The sequence below is a fragment of the Pongo pygmaeus genome, chromosome 20 (genome assembly GCF_028885625.2).
Source record: "Pongo pygmaeus isolate AG05252 chromosome 20, NHGRI_mPonPyg2-v2.0_pri, whole genome shotgun sequence".
NCBI lineage: Eukaryota > Metazoa > Chordata > Mammalia > Primates > Hominidae > Pongo > Pongo pygmaeus.
Genome location: NC_072393.2, coordinates 41,378,321 through 41,404,373, shown reverse-complemented (window position 1 = coordinate 41,404,373; position 26,053 = coordinate 41,378,321). Strand labels below are relative to the sequence as shown.

At 49.8% G+C, this 26,053-nt stretch overlaps 1 protein-coding gene across 12 annotated transcripts in view; it reads right to left on the bottom strand.

Moving 5' to 3' along the window:
- WDR62 (WD repeat domain 62) overlaps positions 1–26,053 on the bottom strand; it is a 49,192-nt gene that overhangs the window by 4,020 nt on the left and 19,119 nt on the right. For all 12 annotated transcript variants that reach the window (XM_054462297.2, XM_054462301.2, XM_054462299.2 and 9 more), the window contains 14 exons: positions 19,630–19,767; positions 17,957–18,135; positions 16,443–16,534; positions 14,333–14,458; positions 12,029–12,096; positions 11,828–11,949; positions 10,595–10,670; positions 9,804–9,915; positions 9,650–9,713; positions 8,289–8,411; positions 6,933–7,066; positions 4,018–4,070; positions 1,486–1,704; positions 201–328 (listed from right to left, as the gene is read on the bottom strand). In XM_054462297.2, coding sequence (XP_054318272.1) covers positions 201–328; positions 1,486–1,704; positions 4,018–4,070; positions 6,933–7,066; positions 8,289–8,411; positions 9,650–9,713; positions 9,804–9,915; positions 10,595–10,670; positions 11,828–11,949; positions 12,029–12,096; positions 14,333–14,458; positions 16,443–16,534; positions 17,957–18,135; positions 19,630–19,767 — 1,634 coding nt within the window. The remainder of the gene's footprint in view (positions 1–200; positions 329–1,485; positions 1,705–4,017; positions 4,071–6,932; positions 7,067–8,288; positions 8,412–9,649; positions 9,714–9,803; positions 9,916–10,594; positions 10,671–11,827; positions 11,950–12,028; positions 12,097–14,332; positions 14,459–16,442; positions 16,535–17,956; positions 18,136–19,629; positions 19,768–26,053) is intronic.

Sequence of the window (26,053 nt, the reverse complement as noted above, 5' to 3'; positions counted from 1 at the left end):
GTCCCCTCCTTCCCCCAGGTCAGGCCCTCCTGTACCCCACCTGGCACCAGGGAACTAAGGCTGGGCTCCTGCCCCATCCAGGCCTCAACTGTCCCCACTCCCACAAGCCCACTGGGAAGGCAGAGAGCAGTTCTTCCAGGATGCAGCTATCAGCTGGGGGTTCCTCCAACTAAGGCTCCCTTGGTGGAAAGGACACCCACCTGTCTGTCCCTGTGACTGTCACTTCTGCCTCCAGAGAGTAGAGGATGAGCTCGCTGGACTCAGATGATTCCTTCTGCTGGGGCAGGAAGGAGGGGTGCCCGTGGCCAGCTTCCTGGGGATTCTCTGACTATGGGGAAGACAGCACAGCCATTCTGAGGCAGCCATGGCTGGGGCCACCAACGGTGCGCCAGGAACCATGCCAGCAGCCCCACTGCTGGAGGCTGTGACCCAGGGCCTGTGCCATGCATGCACTCCACTCGCAACCAGCTTGTCCTGGTCTGCCCCTGCATTATCAGTCACTTTATAGATGAGGAAGAGGTATGGCACCAAAAATAGGAGGCCCAACCCTCTACATGTCTATTTATATGAAGTTCAAGAATAGGAAACCCAGTCCTTGGTGAGAGGTCAGAACACTGGTTATCCTGGTGCGGGGACCTGACTGGGAAGGGCAGAAGGGGGTTTCTAGGAGGTAGAAAACACTCCAGATTTTGCCCAGGGTAGTGGACACATATGAATTACACAGATAGTTCATCAAGCTGTATACCTAAAATCTGTGCATGTTACTGGATGTATATTATACCACAATAAAGATGACAAATTATAGGATAGGATAAAAATGAATTTTGTTTGGAAAATAGTACAGAAAGAGCTAAAGTTGCATGGGTGCCTCTAAGAGCCCAGGCCCTATACTTAAGCATGGATTCCTGTAAAAGCTCTCTGGGGCAGAAGAGATTGTTATTACCATTTAAAAGTTTTTTTTTTTAAATAAGAAAACAAAACAAAACAAAAAAATTTAAAAAATATTTTTGTAGAGGTGGGAACTTGCTATGTTGCCTAGGCTGGCCTTGAACTCCTCAAGTGATCGTTAAGTAATCCTCCTGCCTTAGCCTCCCCAAATGCTGGGATTACAGGTGTTAGCCACTGCCCCTGACCCCATTATGACTACTTTTTAGAAGACTGAAGCCCAGAGAGGTAAGCCTCTTACTCCAGGTCACACAACAGGAATGGGTAGGGTCAGGGCTCAGTCTACCCAAATGTCCCCCACTTGGGTACAAGCTTGCTCTAGCATCCAAGCTCTTAACCCCCAAGTGACCCACTTTCCAAAGACTCCCTGTCTGCCTTGGGAAGTCTTGCTGTGCAACAGACCTGGGGCTCACCCTCCTGCCCTTCACCATCTCATGTAATCCTCCCTGCCCCCATGGAGTGGGAATCAGCCTAAGGCGCCAGGCCCTGGGGCCGTCACGGTGCTGGGGCTACGGGCCAGGCTGGGGTGGAAGTGTGTACCTCACTCAGCAGGCTGGCCAGGCTCTGTGGCTCCAGTGAATCCAGAATGGAGTTCTCCAGACTCTCGGGCTTCATGGGGGTAAAGTAGCAATCCAGGTCCTGGGCATCCAGGATGGTCTTGAGGGGCTCTTGGCCGGCCCGCTCTGCCCAGCGGCCGTGGGGCTGGTAGCTGCGCTTGGCATGGAAGGTCGAGCCATCTGCCACATCATCGTCCCCTAGCTTGAAGGATATGGGACAGTCAGGCACCTGGCTGAGTGCTCACTCACTGCAGGGAGCGACACGGACATTTCACACAGCCCATCTGGACTCCTGGCTTTCAATTATCATTCAGAAACAACTTCCAGGTATGTATCTCCAGCATGAACCTTTCTGGTTTTTTTTTTTGAGACGAAGTCTTGCTCTGTCTCCCAGGCTGGAGTGCAGTGGCGTGACCTTGGCTCACTGCAACCTCCACCTCTCAGTTTCAAGCAATTCTCCTGTCTCAGCCTCCAGAGTAGCTAGGATTACAGATGCCCACCACCACACCTGGCTAATTTTTGTATTTTTAGTAGAGATGGGGTTTTGCCATGTTGGCCAGGCTGGTCTCAAACTGCTGACCTCAAGTGATCCGCCCGCCTCGGCCTCCCAAAGTACTGGGATTACAGGCATCAGCCACTGCACCCAGCCCATTTTGTTGGTTTTTGGTAGAGGTGGACTCTCACTATGTTGCTCAGGCTGGTCTCAAACCCTTGGGCTCAAGCAATCCTGTTTCGGCCTCCCAAAGTGCTGGGAATGCCCAGCTGGGATTCATGAACTTTTCTCTGAAACTTCAGAATTGCATATGTGACTTCTCTACATTTCTGTATGGATGTCTGGTAGGTATTTCAAAGTTAACATGCTGACAACTCAACTCATTTCCTCCGCACAAACCTGCTCCTCCTAAAGATTCCCTGTTTCAGTTGTTTTTTCCAGTTGCTCAGTCCCCAACCTTCGGATCACCCTTCATTCACCTCTTATTCCTGTTTCTTATAATCCACATTGTCTTTCTCTTTTTCTTTTTTTTTTTTTTGAGAGGGAGTCTCACTCTGTCGCCAGGCTGGAGTGCAGTGGCGCGATCTCGGTTCACTGTAACCTCTGCCTCCTGGGTTCAAGTGATTCTCCTGCCTCAGCCTTACCAGGAGTTGGGACTATAGGCATGCACCACCATGCCCAGCTAATTTTTGTATTTTTAGTAGAGACGGGGTTTTATCATGTTGACCAGGATGATCTTGATCTCTTGACCTCGGATTACACCCGCCTCAGCCTCCCAAAGTGCTGGGATTACAAGCGTGAGCCACTGCACTCGGTCTCATTTTCTTTTTTTTTTAAGAGACAAGGTCTCGCTCTGCCATCCAAGCTAGAGTGCAGTAGCACGATCACTGCAGCCTCCAACTCCTGGGCTGAAGTGATCCTCCTGCCTCAGGCCCCTGAGTAGCTGGGACTATGGGTGTACACCACCATGCCTGGCTATTTTTAATCTTTTGTAGAGATGGGGGTCTCATTATGTTGCCTAAGCTGGTCTCAAGCTCCTGGCCTCGTGGCCTTTACACGTATAGGCTGTTATGACTAGAACATTCGTCCCAGTATCTGCCTGTCTCACTTGCTTCAACTCTGCTCAAATATCATTTTCCCAATGAGGCCTTTCCTGTTTACTTAAAACTGACACCCCCCAACACTCCTTATTTTCTCTCTTTTTATTTTTTTTTTATGAGACAAGGTGTTGGCTCTGTTGCTCAGGCTGGAGTGCTGTGGTGCCATCTCAGCTCCCTGCATCCTCGACCTCCCTGGCCCAAACAATCCTCCCACTTCAGCCTCCTGAGTACCTGGGACTACAGGTATGCACCACCACGCCTGGCTAATTTTTTTATTTTTTGTAGAGATGGGGTCTCACTATGTTGCTCAGGCTGATCTTGAACTCCTGGGCTCAGGCGATCCACCTGCCTTGGCCTCCCAAAGTGCTGGGATCACAGGCGTGAACCACTGTGCTGGGCTCCTGTTCTTTTTCTCTTTTTTGAGACAGGATCTCACTCTGTTGCCCACACTGGAGTGCAGTAGTGGTGCCTTCTCAGTTCCCTACAGCCTCAACCTCCTGGGCTCAAGTGATCCTCCCACTTCAGCCTCCTGAGTAGCTGGGACCACAGACATGTATCACTGCACCTGGCTGACGTAGTTTCCTTCTTGATTCTTTTCCCTCCACAGCACTTATCAGCACCCAACATACTACGTCATTTACTTATTTAATGGGGATATTGTTCCTCGCCCACAAATGCAAGTGAGCCTGTGAAGGGAGAGACTTTTGTTGCCCTTGCTCACTGTTGTGTCCCTGACATCCAGAACAATGCCTGGCAGAGAGCACTGATCATGAACAAAGGGCTGTCTCACTGAGCCTGGAAGGATGACAGGGCTTCTCCAGGGAAAAGAAGGACATGGAAATGAAAAAGGGCTTCTAGAAGGCAGAGCTGGGAAGGCGTTTCCTCTGCCAGTCCCTGAGCAACCCTCTCCCTGAAGACTTACTAGCCGCTTTGCCCACAGTGGCAGCTTGCCGTTGGTTAGCAGGCACCGAGGATCTGGAAAGACACACACAGAATCCATGAAAAGAGGACAAACAACCCAACAAACAGGCCACATACATAACCGGGCAGTCCCCAAAGAGGCAACACCACAACCCAGAGGTCAGAAGGCTCAACAGCACCGGGGGTCAGGGAAATGCAAACTTAAACCGTGGGATGCGATATTTGACTCACAAGACTGACCGAGGTGAAAAAGCTTAATACTACCAAAGGATGGCAGGAAAAGTGTGGGGACAACAGAGAGCCTAATGCAATGCAGGGTGGGGCAGTAACTGGGTTTGGAGAACTCTTGGGGTTCTCTTTTTTTTCTTTTTTGAGATGGAGTCTCGCTGTGTTGTCCAGGCTGGAGTGCAGTGGCGCGATCTCGGCTCACTGCAAGCTCCGCCTCCCGGGTTCACACCATTCTCCTGCCTCAGCCTCCGAAGTAGCTGGGACTACAGGTGCCTGCCACCATGCCCGCCTAATTTTTTTTTTGTATTTTTAGTAGAGACGGGGTTTCACCATGTTAGCCAGGATGGTCTCGATCTCCTGAACTCGTGATCCGCTCGCCTCGGCCTCCCAAAGTGCTGGGATTACAGGTGTGAGCCACTGCACCCAGCGGGGGTTCTCTTTTAAAATAAAGGCCAGACATACTGGCTCAAGACTGTAATCCCAGCACTTTGAGAGGTTGAGGTGGGAGGATACTTCAGGCCAGGGGTTTGAGACCAGCCTGGGCAACACAGTGAGACCTTGTCTCTACACGCACCATCCCCTGACACACACATATTTAGCTGGGTGTGGGAGCTTGAGCCTGTGGTCCCAGCTACTCCACAGGCTGAGGAGGGAAAATCGCTTGAGCCCAGGAGGTCAAGGCTACAGTGAGCTACGATTGTGCTATTGCACTCCAGCCTGGGCAACAAAAAAAATGAAATAAAATAATAAAACAACTTTTTTAAAGTAAAATAAAATAACTCCAGGATCCAGTGGTGCTACTCCTCAGACTCTGTCCTGGAGAAATCCTCACATTTCGAGGAGGCCTAGGAGTGGTCTCCGTCTCCATAGCCTCATTAACAGTGATGTGCAATCAGGAAAAACCTAAATGGCCACCTGGAGGGGAATAACTTAAAATTTCAGAGGCCTCTGCTTTGTATTCACCAACATACAGGTAGATGAGAGACTTTGGAGAGGAAAGAGATTCCGGACAATATCCGCAACATAATTCAATTTATTTTTACTTATTCATTTATTTTTTGAGACGGAGTCTTGCTTTGTCACCCAGGCTGGAGTGCAGTGGCGCAGTCTCAGCTCACTGCAACCTCTGTCTCCCAGGTTCAAGCAATTCTCCTGTCTCAGCTTCCCAAGTAGCTGCTATTACAGGCGCACGCCATCATGCCCAGCTAATTTTTGTGTTTTTAGCAGACACAGGGTTTCACCATGTTGGCCAGGCTGGTCTCGAACTCCTGACCTCAGGTGATCCACCCGCCTCGGCCTCCCAGAGTGCTGGGATTACAGGTGTGAGCTACCGCACCCGGCCTCAAACACATCTTTGATGCCTCGTCAGGTGGTGTGAGTGGATGGAGCTGACTACAGTCTCTGCCCTCAGAAGTGATCACATGCTGAGACGTGGACAGCTACAGCAACTGGCTCAGAAGTGGGTACAGCAGATACCAGAAACATGAGCCACACAACCCTAAGACTCTGCTTGAGCTACTATAGGAAAGAGGTGTTCTATTCTCTATGGAGTTTTATCAGCCTATAGTTGCTGGGGGTATCTTTTCCCCTAGTAAAGGGACAGTCTGTCCATCAGCAAAGCCAACATGAAGAAAAGCAGAGCCAAAAGATACAAAAAAAAAAAGTCTTCCTTTTAACATCATCTGTCTATCTGGATCTAGCCATGCTGAAAACTAATCCTCTCCAATTTTCAGGCACCAAAAAATCCTCTTCCTGACTTAAGCCTGGTTGCTTTTATACTGAAAGAGTCTTGACTGATATGATTATTGAGTTTCCTCTTTTTCTACAGACAGGATCTCACTCTATTGTTCAGGCTGGAGTGCAGTGATGCAATCATAGCTCACTATAATGTGGAATTCCTGGGCTCAAGCGATCTTCCTGCCTCAGCCTTCCAGGTAGCTGGGTCTATAGGTGTGCACCACCAGGCCTGGCTAATTTTTTTCTTTTTGTAGGAACGGGGTCTTGGTACGTGCCAGGCTGGTCTCGAACTCCTGGCCTCAAGTGATCCTCCTGCCTCAGCCTCCCATGTAGTTGGGACTACAGATGTCTGCCACTATGCCCGGCTAATTTCTTTAAAAAAAATTTTTTTTGCATAGATGGGCTCTCGCTATGTTGCCCAGGCTGGTCTCGATCTCCTGGCCTCAAGTGACCCTCCCATTTCAGTCTCCCAAAGTGCTAAAATTCCAGGTGTGAGCCACCACGCTAAGCCTGATTACTGAGTTTTATTTATTTTATTTATATTATTATTATTATTATTTCTGAGATGGAGTCTTGCTCTGTCGCCCAGGCTGGAGTGCAGTGGCGCGATCTCGGCTCACTGCAACCTCTGCCTCTCAGGTTCAAGCAATTTTCCTGTCTCAGCCTCCCTAGTAGCTGGGACTACAGTTGCACGCCACCACGCCCGGCTAATTTTTGTATTTTTAGTTGAGACAGGGTTTCACCATATTGGTCAGGCTGGTCTCGAACTCCTGACCTCAGGTGATCCACCCACCTCAGCCTCCCAAACTGCTGGGATTACAGGCATCAGCCACCGCACCCGGTCGACTCCTGAGTTTTAATATGTGCCAGGCCCTGTAAACAAGGTCATGGGCAAAACCCAGCAATGATTCCCTACACTGACATAGTTCAAAATAGGGCCCTTGTTCCAACCTGGATCCAAGCTGTCTTTGGATGGTGTCTTCAGCATCTCTTCTGGCTCAAACTCTTCCTCCAGATCATCCTCTGTTTGCTCTCCAGGGCTCAGGGAGCGAATCTCACTAGGTGTGGACACATATGTATCCTGCCTAAAGCCAGGAATGAGGATGGTAAGGAGAGAATACAGGCAAATGGGATGGTGGTGGGGACTTGCCTAGGGCCGGGCCCTGTGCTAAGCTCCATGTGAACATATTCTTGGCTGCTGGTCAAGATGGTGCTGGCAAGTCTCTCACTTGATGCCGCCTCCCCACTAGAAACACATCACCACAATAGATGAGATTAACAAAGGCCGGGCTACAAACGAACGCGAACTCTCAGGGCCACAGCAATGGGATGGAAAGCCAAGCAGACAGCGGGGCAGCAGTCCTGTGCTGGGCTCTCTGTAGGTGGTAGCAATGATGGTGGCTCTTCCCGAGTACAAGAAACTAAAACACCCTTGGCATGAGGCAGGCACTGAAGCCAGGGCCCTGGTTCATAGCTTGGGGGTGGAGTGGGAGCCTCAAAACCAAGATGATATCTCTAATACCACCTCAGGACCTCAGGACCAGTGGCCCATGTCAAGGCCTGGTCTCCACAGTGCCCTGGGAGCCACATGGAGCCAATGGCAAAAACAGACACACCCAGCAGCAGGAGAGAAGAAAACCAAAAAACCTCCCACTCCAAATGAGCAACACCCAAACCAAAACCTCAAATCAAAAACTAGAACATGAGTTCCCTGCAAATAAAACTGGCTTTGCTACATAAAGACTTGAAAGAAATATATTTAGAAGATTCAAAGAAGTAAGTGAAGCTACAGCTTTCACGTGGGAGTAAGAGGACACGTGGCCCCACTGCAGCCCTCCCCTCAGATCCCCTCCCTACCCACCCCTCCCCTTGGCTGGCCGGTCAGGGACTGCTCTGTTCCCACAGCCGCTTGGGGCATCCCCCATCAGAGTGCTGAGAGGCTCGCCAAACACTTTGCTTTTCCACTTCAATACCCTTCTCATGGCCGGGTGCAGTGGCTCACACCTGTGATCCCAGCACTTTGTGAGGCCAAGGTGGGATGATCACTTGGGTCCAGGAGTTCAAGACAAGCCTGGGCAACACAGCAAGACTCTGTCTCTATTATTTACGAAAATTAAAAAAAACCACAAAACCTTTTTGTATCTATTACTGTAACTGCATATTCAAAGTCTGTCTCCCCTACCCAGCTGTGAGTGTGCTAAGGGCAGGGCTCAGGGCTGTCTTGGCCACCACTGTGTCCCCATCATCACTCCATGGGGCCCCGGCAGGGACTCATCCCTCTGGTGGACAGGCAGGGGCTGCCAGAACCTGGGGTGGCTACTCCGCTTCTTGTCCTTTGTGTGCTGCTGCTGCTGCCGGTGGTCAATCTCCAGCAAGTGCTGCTTCATGCAGTTGGTGATCTCTGGGCCCAGGTGCCAGATGAACACGCAGCTGCGGAGGCCAAAGAGACACACAAGGCAGAGGAAGAGTAAGCATGGGAGCCGCTGCCGTGGCTGACCCTGAAGCCACCCACACCACAGCCTGGACCCCATTCTCCAGATGCTCCTGGAAAACACACCCCTATCTGCCTAGTGCAGGGGTGCTGGACTCGCCACATCCACACCCTGGGCCCAGGTCTGGGGCATCCCAGCAAACCAGGGCCTGTTCTGGAGGCCTCAAGACCTGAGGAAGGGGGCTGTGGGGAAGAACTGGGGTAAATCAAAGGGAGTGACAAAAGGAACTTCCTTGAGTACTACCCATGTGCTAAAAGAATGTATGTATATCATCTCATTCATTTCTCACCGTACAATTTTCTTTTTTTTTTTTTTTTTTTTGAGAGAGTCTTGCTCTATCACCCAGGCTAGGGTGCAGTGACGCGATCTCAGCTCACTGCAACTTCTACCTCCCAGGTTCAAGTCATTCTCATGCCTCAGCCTCCCAAGCAGCTAGGACTACAGGCGCCTGCCACCACACACAGCTAATTTTTGTATTTTTAGTAGAGACGCAGTTTCTCCACGTTGACCAGGCTGGTCTTGAACTCCGAACTCAGATGATCCACCCACCTAGGCCTCCCAAAGTGCTGGGATTACAGGCGTGAGCCACTGCGCCCGGCCTCATCACACCATTTTTAAGGCAAACGTAAACGGTGTTGTCTTTTACAGGGGAGCAAACTGAGGCTCAGGGGAAATAACCTGCTCAAGGTGACAAGAAAATAAATGGCAGAGCTGGGATGTTTTGTTTTTTTAGTGTTTTTTTTTTTTTTTTTTTTTTTTTGAGACGGGGTCTCGCTCTGTCACCAAGGCTGGAGAGCACAAGCGTGATCTATGCTCCCTGCAACCTCTACCTACCAGGTTCAAGCCATCTTCCCCCTCCTGAGTAGCTGGGACTACAGGTGTACATGACCACACCCGGCTAATTTTTTGTAGAGATGGGGTTTTGCTATGTTGCCCAGGCTGGTCTCCAACTCCTGAGCTCAAGTGATCCACCCGCCTCAGCCTCCCAAAGTGCTGGGGTTACAGGCGTGAGCCATCATGCCCAGCTTAGAGCTGGGATTTGAACTCAGGGCTGGGTGTGACACCAAGACTCCCACAATCCAAACTGGGCAGCTTAGAAATGCTCTCTACACAGGCAGGCTGAGTGCAGTGCTCATGGTATCTGAGCCACAACTCTCCCAAAGGTCCATGTCCCACCTGTCTCCGGATACTGTGATCAAGTGATGACAGTCATAGGTGAACTTCATGCTGGTAACAATTTCTGCAAACAAAGCAGAGAGGCTGCACTTGCCTTCGAAGTCAGAGGCTGTGGGCGGGTGGGGAGGTGTCCCAAGCAGAGAGGCACACCCACCTGAATGGCCAAACATCTTGGCAATGCACTCGCCCGAGTAAAAGTCAATCACTGAGATGCTTTTGTCAGAGCAGCTGGTGGCCAGGAAGGTGCCTGAGGGGTCCACATGGACCTGCCAGGAAAGGGACCCACATGTCACTCCAGCTGCCTGCTTCTTCCTTATGATGAGGCCTGGGCCCCTCCCTCCCCCGTGCTGCATGCACAGCACATGGGACTCTGGCAGGGCAGGAGCTCCTGCTCCCATTCGACAGGTGAAGAAATTAACAACCACCGCAGCAGTAACAACAGTAGCCAGGCCCTGTGCTAAGCACTGAACATGTGCAAACTGAACTCCTCCAGAGAACAAGTCTATGAGACAAGCTGTCTATGTGCATTTCAAGAGATGATGCTTGCCCAAGGTCACACAGTCAGCCTGAGGCAGAGCCTGAACCCATAACTGTCCTAGACCAGAGGCTCTGAGAAGGTCCCCCCTTGTCCTGAGTAACCCATGGCTGGTGTGGGCAAACCAGGAGGGGAGTCCATGCCTCTGATTCTTCCCACCATACCCTGCTGCCACTCAAAATGGAACCCACTTAGATGCCCCACTTGGGGAAGGGCTCTGTAAATAAAGGAAACACAGCTGGGGTCACCCTCCCCACCCTCTCGCAAGCATCCTTGTTTAACCATGCCTGAGAAGGTGCTGGGCAGCGTGGTGCACTGAGGAAGGACCAAGGGCACAGGTCTCAGGTGTGGGCCGTCACAATAGGTGGCCCATCAGGGCAGCAGACAGACAGGGGTCTCCAACTCCTCACCTTCAGCAAGGACCCTTCGTCACCCTGGGAGCCCTTGTAGCACTTCTTCTGCTTCCCGTTCACAGTGTTGTAGACTCTGGGGAAGTAGGGGCATGTTGCGGCCAACAGGGCCCCGCCTACCCCACCACCTCATTCTCTGGCTCTTGCTGTCCTCCCCTCCCCTGGAAGCCCCCTGCTACCTCTTGTCCCCATCTGATGCCTAGACTGAAACTGAAACCCCATCTCAAGCTGAGGTTGTGTCCTGGGGTATCCACTGAGTTAATGTTCATCTCCCCCACACACTGCAAGCTCAGTGCTTGGCACCGCATGAGAAAGAACCGGGAAGGGGTGCAGAGCCTCTTTGCACTGCTTTGCCCTCTGCACACTCACTCTCTGCCTCTCCCTGGCTCGCTCCTCCACATCCTCCCCAGGCTAAGGTGTCTCTTCCTCCAGGAAGTCCTGCTTGATCCCCAGGTGGGGTCAGGTGTCTCTGCAGGGCCCCTGGGCTCCCCCATCTCTGACCACTCTGTCACTATCTGTGGCTGTGAGGTGGCTGTGTCCGTTCTACTGGACTGTGAGCTCCATGAAGGAGGGCCTGGGGCTATCCTGGCCACTGCCATGATCCCAGCACCATCCAGCCCAGTTAGGTGCTCAGGGAATAGGGGTGAATGAGGGAGTTTATGTGCCACATCAGCACCTTAGTCATCCCACACCGGCTCTAGGGAGAGCCAGAAGAAAGCCCTCTGCTGACCTGGAGGCCAGGCTTGGGAGAGCCCAGCTTCTAAGAAATACCTGCTGGTGGCCGGGCACGGTGGCTCACGCCTGTAATCCCAGCACTTTGGGAGGCTGAGGTGGGCGAATCACCTGAGGTCAGGAGTTCGAGACCAGCCTGACCAACATGGCGAAACCTCATCTCCACTAAAAATACAAAAAATTAGCTAGGCGTGGTGGCAGACGCCTATAATTCCAGCTACTTGGGAGGCTGAGGCAGGAGAATCACTTGAACCCAGGAGGTGGAGGTTGCAGTGAGCTAAAATGGTGCCACTGCACTCTAGCATGGGCGACAGAGCGAGACTCTGCCTCAAAAACAAAAACAAAAAAAAACAAAAAAACCAAAAAAAACCAAGAAGGAACACCTGCTGGGTCCCTCAATTCCTTCCCAGCTTCTTGGGGACCAGAGGAACAGAGGGAGGAAAGCAGACAGCCTAGGACAAGGCAGACCAGGCCAGCTAAGGGTCCAGGGCCACCCCTTACCTCACATTGCGGTCCTGGCAGGCCACGGCCACGTACTTCTGGGTGATGTCAATGTCCATGTCATACAAGGTGGTTTTCTCTGCTACGTGGTGGGTACGGACAAAGTGTAGTCCATCCGAACCCTGGCAGGGTCAGCAGGACCTTCAGAGAATGCCCCGACAACCCCCCACCCCAGCCCCCAAGGAGGCCATGCCACCCTACCTGCTGGGCACTGCGAAAGTAGATGCTCTTGTCAGCCCCACAGCTGATCATCTGGATGTCTCTGTTGCCTGGGGGAGGACGCTGTGTGTTAGGCAGGGCTGGGCCACATGGGCAGGGGACCCTAGCTAGGGAACTCCACTGCAAGAGTCATCAATCAACTGTGCTGGGATCAAGGAAGGCTTCTTAAAGGTGGTGAAGCGGGTGCTGGGTCTGGGTGGGACTCTGTAAGATATGAGCTGTGTGTGTGAGGGGGCACAGGTGGAGCTGTGGGCAAGGCAGGCTCTGCAGAGCAAGGGCATATAGAGAAACAAAGGCTGGGGACAAAGAAGGGACACCCTCTCCAGTCTGGGATTGAGATAGGTGACTTGAGTAGCAGAGTAGAGGCAGGACTGTAGCAGGGACCAGTGGAGACAGGCTAGGAGGCTCGTGCCATCAAGATCAATTGCAAGATCCACACGAGCCTTGGGCCAGGCCCCATGCATGTAGCGGGTCTTCCTGAATGCTCACCACCCATCCCACTGGACAAGCGTGAACACAGAGGTTCACAGAGTCCTTGTCCCAAGGCACACAGAGAGAACAGGGGCAGGACTGAACCCAGGCATTCTCTGGTGCCAAGGTCAAAGCTGTTAAACACCACTCTGAACCTGGGCCTCCCCTTTGAGCCTCAGCTTCCGGTCCGTACAATGGGCATGGTGACAGTCCCTTCCCTGGAGAGTGGTGTGAAGCCCTTGGAACAGGGACTGCCACATGGTAAGCACTAGAAACATTCTTGCTTTTATTATTCTCATTTCTTATTTTTGAGACAGAGTTTCGCTCTTGTTGCCCAGGCTGGAGTGCAATGGCGTGAGATGCCCCCGGCCGTCTCATTTCTTTACAGAATAACAGTTTGGTGAGGATGAAACGACAGAACAAATATAAAACTCTCAGAGTCTGGGCACATCACACATGCTCCTTCATGACAGGACATTTGAAAGGGTCCAGGCCTGACATACAAGTATTAGATGTTGCTCAAGGAGGAGTCATTGGCTCACAGAAGGGAGTGAGCCCCATATAAGCGAGGAAGCCTAACCCGGGAGGGACCCAGAGAAGGCCTGCAAGCCTCTGGTAATGTTCTGCTTCTTAACCTGCACGTGGTGAATCCAAGTACCGTATTTAACAATATTACGACCATGAGCAATTAGAACAGTCTCTGCTATCAACAATGTCCTAGTTCAAACCTCACTCTTAAGAACTGTGAAGTGGATACTCACTTTGGCCACCACGCACGGCCTATTTTTTATTTTTTTATTTTTATTTTTTTAAGAAGGAGTTTTGCTCGTTACCCAGACTGGAGTGCAGTGGCACAATTTTGGCTCACTGCAACCTCGGCCTCCCGGATTCAAGCTATTCTCCTGCCTCAGCCTCCCAAGTAGCTGGGATTACAGGTGTGTACCACCACGCCCGGTTACTTTTTTTGAATTTTTAGTAGAGACGGGGTTTCACTATGTTGGCCAGGCTGGTCTCAAACTCCTGGCCTCAGGTGATCTGCCTGCCTCAGCCTCCCAAAGTGCTGGGATGACAAGCGTGAGCCACCACGCCCAGCCTATATTCTTCTTTTTTTTTTTTTTGAGACAAAGTCTCGCATTGTCACAAAAGCTGGAGTGCAGTCACTGGCGCAATCTTGGCTCGCTGCAATCTCTGCCTCCCGGGTTCACACAATTCTCCTGCCTCAGCCTCCCGAGTAGCTGGGATTATAGGCGCACACCACCATGCCTGGCTAATTTTTTTGTATTTTTAGTAGAGATGGGGTTTCACTATGTTGGCTAGACTGGTCTCGAACTCCTGACCTCATGATCTACCTGCCTTGACCTCCCAAAGTGCTGAGATTACAGGTGTGAGCCATGGCACCTGGCCATTATTCTTTTTTTTTTGAGACGGGGTCTCACTCTGTTGCCTAGGCTGGAGTGCAGCCTCCACCTCCCAGGTTCAAACAATTCTCCCACCTCAGCCTCCTGAGTAGCTGGGATTACAGAAACAACACCACGCCCAGCAAATTTTTGTATTTTTAGTAGAGATGGGGTTTCACCATGTTGTCTAGGAAGGTCCCGAACTCCTGACCTCAGATGATCCACCCTCCTCGGCCTCCCAAAGTGTTGGGATTACAGGTGTGAGCCATTACACCCGGCCCCAGTCATTATTCTTTATACTGTACACAGATACTGTATTCACTTGTTTGGATATATATTTTACAGGAGAGTTGAAAGAATGAATCCTTTTTAGCAGGGTAGCTAGCAAGGCGCAGGGAGCGGGAAGAAAGGGGCTCACCAGCGAACTTGATGGCAGTGATGGAGGAGGAGTGGTCATCCAGCGTCTGCTCCAGGTTGTAGTTCTTCTCCACGTTCAGCACATGGATCAGCCGGTCCCGACTGGCTGAGGCCAGCAAGGTCAGCCCTGTGAGAGGAGAGAATGAGACTGGTTCCTGAAGGCTGCGTGGGTGCCCTGGCCTCCCAGAAGGGCAGTGTGACCAAGCTGCCCAGTCCTCGGAGAAGGGGTCTTTGGTTCTTCAACTGTAGCCAACTTGGCCCAAGCCTGGCAAGGGCCACTCCCTCAGCTCTGTGTGGTCTTTCCCAGAGCCCCCACACCCTGGCATTTCACCTCTTCACCACCAGCTCAGGGAGGATGAGTCTCGATGGGCACATGGACGCTCCTCCAGGGACATCCACAGCAGACGCCCCAGCAGAGCCCAGCGCTCTTGCCTGCTGGTTTCCGACTTCTTGGCGTGCTGGGTAAAGCCCTGGCAACCTCTCAGCCTCTTCCAAAACCAGTGTCCTCTCACCCTCTGAGGTCTGGCTACCTGGGCCTTGTTCAGGTCCTATTGACTGCCTGTGGCCAGACTCCCATCTGCCACCAGCCTTCCCTACTCTAGTCACTTGCTATGTCTGAGGCCTAATAACATGACCTGAGGCAGACGGGAGATCAGGAGAGGCGAACCGAGTGAAAAGATGTTTAAAGACAAGTTGGTGGGGCACACAGCATGGGGGATGGGAGAATGAAAGAGCATGGGGAAAATCACATCAGGATATAACTCCACCAACTCCGTAACTCCCAAAGTGCTGGGATTACAGGCATGAGCCACCGTGCCCAGCCTAGAAAAAATCTTGAGGAGCCGGACACGTTGGTTCACGCTTGTAATCCCAGCATTTTGGGAGGCCAAGGCGGGTGGATCACCTGAGGTCAGGAGTTTGAGACCAGCATCGTGCAATACCTTCTATGCTAAAAATAAACAAGAAAACGGACACAAAATGCTACCATATATCATCCATATATCATCTGGGTGACAGAGCAAGACTCTGTCTTGAAACAAACGAAATCTTCACTTGGAAATCTTCTCCTATCTCATGATCTCATCTGATGGCCCAGAAGGAATTTTCTGTTGTTTTAATGAAGAGGACCATGAGGTCTGGAGACCCTACTATGGTCCTAGCCTTCAGCCTAGGCTAACATGGTGAAACCCCGTCTCTACTAAAAATACAAAAATTAGCCGGGTGTGGTGGGGGCATGCCTGTAATCCCAGCTACTCTCAAGAGGCTGAGGCAGGAGAATCACTTGAATGCAGGAGAATCGCTTGAACCCGGGAGGCAGAAGTTGCAGTGAGCTGAGATCGCGTCATTGCCCTCCAGTCTGGGTGACAAAGTGAGACTCTCGTCTCAAAAAAGAAAAATGACCAGGTGTGGTGGCTCATGCCCTAATCCCAGCACTTTGGGAGGCCAAGGCGGGCGGATCACCTGAGGTCAGGAGTTTGAGACCAACCTGGCCAACATGGTGAAACCCCATCTCTACTAAAAATACAAAAATTGGCCAGGCGTGGCAGCAGGCACCTGTAATCCCAGCTACATGGGAGATTGAGGCACGAGAATCACTTTGAGGCATGAGAATCACTTGAACCGGGGAGGTGGAGGTTGCAGTTAGCGGAGATGGTGCTACTCCCCTCTAGCCTGGGTGACAGCGAGACTCCATCTCAAAAAAAAAAAAAAATCATGAGGAATTTGGGTGAAACCTATGGGGTGTTCATTATAATATTCTCCCAATATTTCTATAGGCTTCAAACTTTTTGAAAATAATGCCTAACAATCAATCTATCTTCTCCAGTAGAAGAGGAGCTCATTCACAATTCACTCATTCATACATCCACCACTTTGGCTTGGGTGCTGGCACCAGCAGCGGGCAAGTCAAGCTGAGTCCTGCCTGCAGGTGTCTTGCTTTCTGGAGTCCCAGCCGCTCTGGTCTCAGGGTCCAGCTACAGGGGCCCTTACCGAACACAAAACTCCCAGCTGTCATCCACAGTCCCACCAGACACCAACTACCCCTTTCTGTGGCCCTGCCAGGGGGGCTGCCTCCCTGCCTGACCCCCATTCCACCCCTGCTGCGGGCTCACCTGTCTCTGGCTTGGAGTACTCCAGGCACAGCACCTCAGCATCATGGGCCTCCACCTTGACCAGCTCGTCCATGAAGTGCAGCTCGTGGATCCTGGGAGACACACACCGCCCGCTAAAGCCCCACACCCCAGCCCCATGTGCTCTACCACTTCTAGAACAGGTCAGAATGGCCAGGCTGGCAACAATGAGAACCCCTTATCATGGCCAAATACTCTAGAGATGCACAAACACTTTTCCCATTTAGAAACCTGCCATCGTAAAGGGAGCCGTGTTGAGCCAGGGAGCAACCTCAGCAGGCAGCAGCCCCTTGTGGTGCATGGGCCAGAATATAGCCCCAGGGATCCAGGACAGTCTTCTAGAGGGGCAGGTTTTTACGCAGGGCTGCATCAGAGGTGGTCCCTGGGGTAGGACAGGGGCCAGGGGTTAGGGGCCAGAGGTCATAGTCCAGGATAGGAGCTATGGATGACAACATTTGATTCCAGTCTCTCATTGTTAAGAGTCTCAAATCTAGACCTTCCTCATTCTCCCCAAATGAAATCAGTCATCAAGTCACCCCAGCTTCTTCATTCTACCTGTGTGATCTTACTCCAGACACCTTGTGCCAATAACATCACTTACATCAGAGGGTCAGTGAGAGGATTAAATCAGTCAACACAGTGCTCAGGCCAGCGCCCAGCAAGGGAGAAGACCACTATCCCCATGTTAGCTCTTGGTACCGTTTTGCCACTCCAGACAGTGCCATGTCAATGTGAGCGGCTCACTGACACACTGAGCTGGCCTCATACAGTGACTGATATCGAAACAGGTGCCAATATTTAAAAATTATAGAATTTCACAGAAAAAAAATCAGCATTTTCTGCTCTTCTTGACAACAGGAAGGTGTGAAAACTTGTTGCCTACTCTCCTGGGGCTGCCTGGTGGCTGCTGCCCCTTTATGTCCCTCTAGTTTCCCCCAACTCTCCTCCATTCCCCAGTGGCTCCAATACCCAGGTGGTCACAGCTGTCATTTGTCATCTTAAACCTGGTCCCAGCAACAATGCCTATGTCCCACTAGCACCTACTGGGTTGGTAACATCTTGCCAAACCTCAACAGGGCACAGAAGCAGCCTGAACTCTCAGCTATCCCACCCTCAGCTATCCCAGCTAGCCCCTCTCCCAGAGCCACCAGGACCCTCTTCCAGCTGGCATCTTTGGTGACAGTTCAACACTGGTACCATGTGGCTGGTGAAAGTGTCACTCTGCCCTAGAGTCATGTGAGCTTGCCTGTACACTCTATAGGAAAAATCTGCACACCCCAGCTGCTGAGGTCCTGGTAGTTATCCTGCTCTCAGCCCTTCTGGAAGCCTCTTACGAGCTTAAGTTTCCAATGGGAGATGTTTTTGGGATTACTATTCACAGCCCCACATTCCCAATGGGCAGCAGGAGGTGCCAAGGCCAGGGCTCCCACCCACTGCCCTGAGAACCTGAGCTGGAGCTGGGAGGTGTACACCGGACACTGCCAGGGCCCACTTGCCTCAGATTTCCACTTCGGTCGCCTGAAGCCAAATGCTGGCCGTCAGGACTGACCTGCATGACCCGCACCCCGGCTTTCACGTCCATGGGCGTCCCATTCTCGCTCCCCCGGTCTGGGAAGTGTGACATGTCCTGCAGGTGCTGGATGTCATTCTCCACATACACGACCTTCAGCAGGGTCTATAGGAAGGACAGGGCTGAGGTCAGCATGAGCAGCTCAGAAGCACCTCTGAAATCGTGTCCCTCCATAGCCAGTCTCTTCTTCGTTAGTAATACAACTCTAATTTTGAGCTGGGAGTTTCACCAATCAGAATAATTATTTCCTTGCCTCCCCTGCAGCTAGATAAGAACATGTGAATAAATTCTGAACTATTAAATATAAAGCAAGCACGTATTCTTCTGCTGTCTTTTCTCCATCCTGCAGCCTGGAACTCAGATATGACAGCAGGAGCCCCCATAGCCACATTGGGTCATGAGGACATAGCCTACTCCCTCAAATGACAGAGTAGAGAGCTGGAAGGCCCCTGGATCCCTAAGGGCTTCCTGCAGAACGGTCTAAACTGGTTACCTCCAGATTACTTTTATGAATCAGAAGCCTAACTTTTACCTCTTGTTTTGAGTTTTTCTATTGCGTGCAGCCAAAAACAGCATGTATGTCATAGGTACAGAGGAGACGATGGTAGCACTGGGTGGGGAATGAGGGGAGTAATAAAGATGCACCTGCGGGGGGCACCTGCTACAGCTTCCTGCATGGAGGGTCTTTTTAGTTCCAATCACACTGGCCTCTTTCAGGTTTTCCAATTCACCCAGCTGTTTCCCACCCCAGGGCCTTCATACAGGCTATTCCCTAAGTATAGACCCTCTCCCCTTCCCCCTTTACTCTTTCCAGTCTCAACTTAGCTGTCCCTTCTGCGGGAAGCTGCTCCGGATGTCCCAGATAAGTTCACATGCTGCTGCTCTATGTCCTACTAGCACCCTGCACATTTTCCTTCACGGTGCTTGTCGCACTTGTGATTGTGCATTAACATGGACGGTTGTCAGTTCACCGTCTGCCCTCACTAGATTGTGTGTGCCACAGAACAGAAGAGTCTTAGTCACTGTTGTGTCCCTAGCATGTAGCAAAGCACCTGGCATGGACCTTAATAAGTGTCTGCAGAATAAATGAATGCATGACTCAGGTCTCAGCTCCCCAGAGACACCCTCTCGCTGGGCTCGCAATACTAACCAAAATTTCTTCAGCAAACTTTTCTTCCCAGCCTCCCATCATGGCTCTCGTCAGCATTCTGCCCACACCCCCCTGAGGCCTCACTGTGTGGCAGCTGAATGGCCTGGCTCATCAGGTGCTCTCCCAGGGAATTCCATCTCAAGACTTAGGAAGCAATTTCACCTCTGCTGGGTGTATTGGGCTGCTGGGAGTGGCCATGTCCACACATCTGCAGAGCAGGAGCCAACTGGCAAAGAATCAGAGAGGATAGACCGTGCCACCTCAGAGAGGGAGCAGGAGAAAGAGAAACAAGAGGCAGCGACGCAGAGAGGGACCTGCCTTGGTTGCCGGCTCTTGCCCTCATGGAACCTAACATCTAGGGCCCGTCAGACTCCCTCCTGCCCCTGCATTCAAGCTTACAGTAGGTCTTTGTTCCTCCCGAAAGATGGTTCACAAAGGAAGCCACTCACATTGCTGAAGATGTTTTTCTGCCAGTGAGAATCAGGGCTGCTTTCCAAGTTCCAGAAGCGAATGGTGTTGTCTGAAGAACAAGTCAGAAAGGATCCTGATGGCAAACAAGCTCTCTGGTCTTCAAACTCAGGATACACCTACAGTTCCCAGAGGACAAGGCAAAGGATGACTCAATGACAGCACTATGACTTACTGTTCCATTTTCATGGAAAAAAAAAAGTAAGTTAAAGAAAAACAGGTATCGTGCAATACCTTCTATGCTAAAAATAAACAAGAAAAAAAAAGGACACAAAATGCTACCATATATCGTCCATGTCCCACCTTCAGCCTAGGCCTTAACACATACCCTCAAATAAACTTCCAAGGGAAATGTGGAACTCAGTCAAACATCACTAAGCACAAAAGAAAACAATGTACCATCAGCAAGAAGCACCAGAAGCAACAGAGTCTAGCAAGACTTTAAATACTGGAATTATTAAATCAGGGGAGGTGGTGCATGCCTGTAGTCCCAGCTACCTGGGAAGCTGAGGCAGGAGGACTGCCTGAGACCAGCAGTTCAAGTCCAGTCTGGCCAACATATGAGACTGTGTCTCAAAACAAACAAACAGACAGACAAACCAAAAACAAAATAAAAACACCCAAATTGGAATTATCAGACAGAATATAAAATAACTATGTTCAATATGTTTGAAGAACTAAAAGATAATTTTGACAAGATTAAAAGTGTGCAGCCAACCAGAAATTATAAAGATTAACCAAGCACGGCTGAAAAAGAGCAAAAGAGAACAGCTTCTAGAAATGAATAATAAAAACATATTGGCCAGGCGCAGTGGCTCACGCTTGTAATCCCAGCACTTTGGGAGGCTGAGGTGGGCGGATCACCTTAGGTCAGGAGTTTGAGACCAGCCTCAACATGGAGAAACCCCGTCTCTACTAAAAATACACAATTAGTCGGGCGTGGTGTTGCACACCTGTAATCCCAGCTACCTGGGAGGCTGAGGCAGCAGAATTGCTTGAACCTGGGAGGCGGAGGTTGCGGTGAGCCAAGATCGCGCCATTGCACTCCAGTCTGGGTAACAAGAGCGAAACTCAATCTCAAAAAAATAAAAATAAAAACATAAAAAATAGGCCGGGCATGGTGGCTCACGCCTGTAATCCCAGCACTTTGGGAGGCTGAGGCGGGAAGATCACGAGGTCAGGAGATCGAGACCATCTTGACTAATACAGTGAAACCCCATCTCTACTAAAAAAACAAAAAACAAAAAACAAAAAATTAGCCGGGCGTGGTGGCAGGCACCTATAGTCCCAGCTACTCAGGAGGCTGAGGCAGGAGAATGGCGTGAACCTGGGAGGCGGAGCTTGCAGTGAGCTGAGATTGCGCCACTGCACTCCAGCCTGGGCGGCAGAGCGAGACTCCGTCTCAAAAAATAATAATAATAAAATAAAAACATATTAAAAACCAAAGATTAGATATAATTGAGGAGAAAATTAAGTGAACTGAAAGACAGAACTAAAGATATTTTGAATGAAGCTGAGAAGGACAAGGAGCCACCATATAAAGAGATTTCAAAATATGGAAGACTGAGAACTGGGAAGATGATACTAGCAGCATTAATTTTTTTAATCTCCCAAAATCTCGACATAAGAAAAACATCAACCAGATAGCAAAACCCAAACCTACAGACAACATTTATAGCAAAACTCAGTGACAAAATACTCCCATAACTCCCAAAATACAAGTGAGTGGGACAAACCACCACCAGTCACAATACCTACATATCATCAGCATGCATGTGGGAGACAGAGAAGTAATGAGGCATCTGACAGACCCAGCAACAGGATAATTCCAAAGTAGCCAACAGGTGTTCATTGGAAAGCACACTGGGCCAAACTGAACAGCAGCTGAAACTGGGAGGGTTTCATCCACCCCAGCAGCAGTTGAGTGCAAGGGGTAAGGCCTAAAGGGACTGGAGAAGATACTGTGAACTCTCAAAACTGAGCTGCCAGGGCTCCCTTCCAGGACAAAGCTCCACACTGAAGAGAAACTGCTGAGAGTAGAAACAAAATTGATCAATCACAACAGGGACAGAAGGCCGGGCGCATTGGCTCAAGCCTGTAATCCCAGCACTTTGGGAGGCCGAGGCGGGTGGATCACGAGGTCAGGAGATCGAGACCATCCTGGCTAACACGGTGAAATCCCGTCTCTACTAAAAATACAAAAATTTAGCCAGGCATAGAGGCGGGCGCCTGTAGTCCCAGCTACTCGGGAGGCTGAGGCAGGAGAATGGCGTGAACCCGGGAGGTAGAGCTTGCAGTGAGCCAAGATTGCGCCACTGCACTCCAGCCTGGGTGACAGAGCCAGACTCCATCTCAAAAAAAAAAAAAAACAACAACAGGGACAGAAGAAATAAAGTAAAGAGGAGATTGAGATGAAAGAAGAGACATAACAGATAAAGAGGACTACAAAAAGGAAGTATCAGAAAGCGGGCTGCCATATTTTAACACAGTATAAAAATAACAGAAGCCTGTAATCCCAGCACTTTGGGAGGCTGAGGCAGGAGGATTGCTTGAGCCCAAGTTTGAAACAAGTCTGGGCAACATAGTGAGACCCCATCTCTACCAAAAATAAAAAATTAGCCGGGCATGGTAGTGCATGCCTGTGGTCCCAGCTACTCGGGAGGCTGAAGCAGGAGGACTGCTTGTGCCTACGAGGTTGAGGTTCCGTGAGCTGTGATTGTGCCACTGCACTCCAGCCTAGGCAACAGAGTGAGACTCCTTCTCGAAAACAAACAAAACAAAACAAAACATGCCACTCCACCCCCACAAAAAAAAGAGAAGACAGAGTTCTTCTTGTGAAGTTGGAAAATCTGTCCTGAAGCACACCAACTTCTAAAATTTCAGAAAAACCGGTATCACATAAAAATGAACAACAGGAAAGGACCAAGGCCAAATCCAATAGTTACTCTTAAAAAAGAAAAAAAAAAAGCACACCAGAACATATTTTCACAAAAAAAGATAAAAACCATAACGTACTTTCTTTTTTTTTTTGGCAGAGTCTCGCCCTGTCGCCCAGGCTGGAGTGCAATGGCGCGATCTTGGCCCACTGCAACCTCTGCCTCCCAGGTTCAAGCAATTCTCCTGCCTCAGCCCCCCAAGTAGCTGGGATTACAGGCGCCCGCCACCACGCCCAGCTAATTTTTTGTATTTTTAGCAGAGACGGGGTTTTGCCATGTTGGCCAGGCTGGTCTCAAACTCCTGACCTCAGGTGATCCACCTGCCTCGGCCTCCCAAAGTGTTGGGATTACCGGCGTGAGCCACCACGCCAGGCCTACTGTTTCAAAAGAAGGTAAAAGATATTTAAAAAATGATCCAAGATATGAAAAACACCCTAGAAAAACTCAGAAACAAAGTGATGTAACTGAAAGAAAGAACTAGGTCAGGAGCAGTGGCTCACACCTGTAATCCCTGCACTTTGGGGGGCCGAGGTGGGCAAATCACTTGAGGTGAGGAGTTCGAGACCAACCCGGCCAACATGGCGAAACCTTGTCTCCACTAAAAAACCAAAAATTAGCCAGGCATGGTTGTGTGCGCCTGTAATCCCAGCTACTCAGGAGTCTGAGGCAGGAGAATCGCTTGAACCTGGGAGCCTGAGGTTGCAGTGAGCGGAGATCATGCCACTGCACCCCAGTCTGGGCGACAGAGTGAGACTCCGTTTCAAAAAAAAAAAACAAAAAAACTTGTACTTACATGTTCATAGCAGTGGTATTCGCAATAGCCATAAGGTAGAAACAACCCAAGTGGCCATCAACTGATAACAGAGAATAAAATGTGTTCTATCCATACAATGAAATATTATTCCACCATAAAAAGGAATGAAGTACTGACACATGCTACAACATGGATAAATCTTGAAAACATTATGCTAAGTGAAAGCCAGGCACAAAAGCCCACATATTCTATGATTTCACTTATAAGAAATATTCAGGTCAGGCATGGTGGCTCACGCCTGTAATCCTAGCACTTTGGGAGGCCGAGGTGGGCAGATCACCTGAGCTCAGGAGTTTGAAACCAGCCTGGGCAACATGGTGAAACCCTGTCTCTACTAAAATTCAAAAAATTCATCAGGCATGGTGGCATGTGCCTGTAATCCCAGCTGCTCTAGAGACTGAAGCATGGGAATAGCTTAACTCGGGAGGTGGAGGTTGCAGTGAGCCGAGATTTTGCCTCTGCATTCCAGTCTGGGTGACAGAGCGAGACTCCATCTAAAAAAAAAAAAAAAGAAAGAGGAAAAGAAAGGAAACAGCCGGGCGCGGTGGCTCACGCCTGTAATCCCACCACTTTGGGAGGCTGAGGTGGGCGGATCATGAGGTCAGGAGATCGAGACCATCCTGGCTAACACGGTGAAACCTCGTCTCTACTAAAAATACAAAAAATTAGCTGAGTGTGGTGGCGGGTGCCTGTAGTCTCAGCTGCTCGGGAGGCTGAGGCAGAAGAATGGTGTGAACCCGGGAGGTGGAGCTTGCAGTGAGACGAGATCGTGCCACTGCACCACTCCAGCCTGGGCAACAGAGCAAGACTCAGTCTCAAAAAAAAAAAAAAAAAGGAAGGAAAGAAGGAGAGAAAAGAAAAGATTCAGAACAGGCAAATCCATAAAGACAGAAGCAGATTAGTCATTTCCATGGATGGGGGGAGTGGGGAATGGGGAGGACTGCTTAACAGATAACAGGATTTTTTGGGGTGGATGGGTGATGAAAATGTTCTGAAACTAGAGAGTAATGATGGCTGCATGACACTGTAAGTGTACTAAATGCCACCAAATGGTACAATTTAAAATAGTTGAAATGGTAAACTTCATGTCATGTATATTTTATCATTATATATATATACACACACACATACATATATACACACATATATAATTCCCCATTCCAAAATAAACAGGGGTCAAAAGGGAGACACTGTAGTATATAATGGCTACATATTCAGATCCTGTAAATATAGTATAACTATTTTAAAAATTGGAGAGAATAGAGAGAACATATGCATTACAATTGTTTTAACTATCTTCAGAATTGAAGAGCTGTCCATTCTCAGACTGTTGCATGTATAATGTGGGAAAAAGCAAATGAGTTACTGGGGATATTCTAATTCCACCATTCCCTGTGTCCTTAAGAACTAGGCTTCTGGAAGCATCAACCCAATAGCTATGAGCATCCCTAACACCCAACCTGTGATTCTGAAGTCCCAATTTATACCAAAAAAAAAAAACCCTGGCCTTTTATTTCTCTTTTTTCTTTTTTCTTTTTTTGAGATAGGCTCTCACTCTGTCACCCAGATTGGAGTGCAGTGGCTTGATCTCGGCTTACTGCAACCTCTGCCTCCTGGGTTCAAGCAATTCTCACGCCTCAGACTCCCAAGTAGCTGGGACTACAGGCACCCACCACCATGCCTGACTAATTTTTTGTATTTTAGTGGAGACAAGGTTTCACCATGTTGGCCAGGTTGGTCTCAAACTCCTGGGCTCGGGTAATTCTCCTGCCCCAGTCTTCCAAAGTGCAGGGATTACAGGCATGAGCCACTGCACCCAGCCCAAAAAAATAAACATGGTCTTTTCAAGAAATGGTTGATTCCTGATGTGGGACAGGAAATGTACAAGATGAGAGTGGAACATATTGGCATTCCAGGCAGCAAGGTGGCTATCAAGAAATACTAGGGTCATGTCCAAAGGACTCAGGAGCCAATGTTAAGAGGCTCTCACTGGCCAAAGATGGGATGATATGAGCTCCAATAAAGTTAATAATTACAATAGATTAAAACATATCTGATATATTTAAATATATATGAGTTTATAATGATATTAAATAAAACTAGTTACCTTTAGAGGATAGGGAACCAATTCATTACCTTGAAAACTGGTAAATAAAGGGAAAGAATCAAGTATTTCTCCTGCCTTTCCTATATGAAGTATAGCACTGGGTGACCAAATGGCAGATGAGAGCAAATATCTCTTCATGTAAGTAGTTCAACTGATAAAAATAAATTATAGAATTAGAATATCACCATATTACAACCCTCAATAAATAAATGGGTCCAGGCATTGAGCATCAATAGCTGCTAACAGGCCAGGCACAGTGGCTCACGCCTGTAATCCCAGCACTTTGGGAGGCCGAGGCGGGCAGATCACTTGAGGTCAGGAGTTTGAAACCAGCCTGGCCAACATGGTTAAACCCCATCTCTACTAAAAACACAAAAATTAGCCAGGCATGGTGACGGCTGCCTGTAATCCCAGCTACTCGGGAGGCTGAGGCAGGAGAATTGTTTGAACCCAGGAGGTGGAGGTTGCAGTGAGCTTAGATTGTGCCACTGCACTCTAGACTGGGCAACAGAGCAAGATTCCGTCTTGCGGGGGATAAAAAGCTGCTA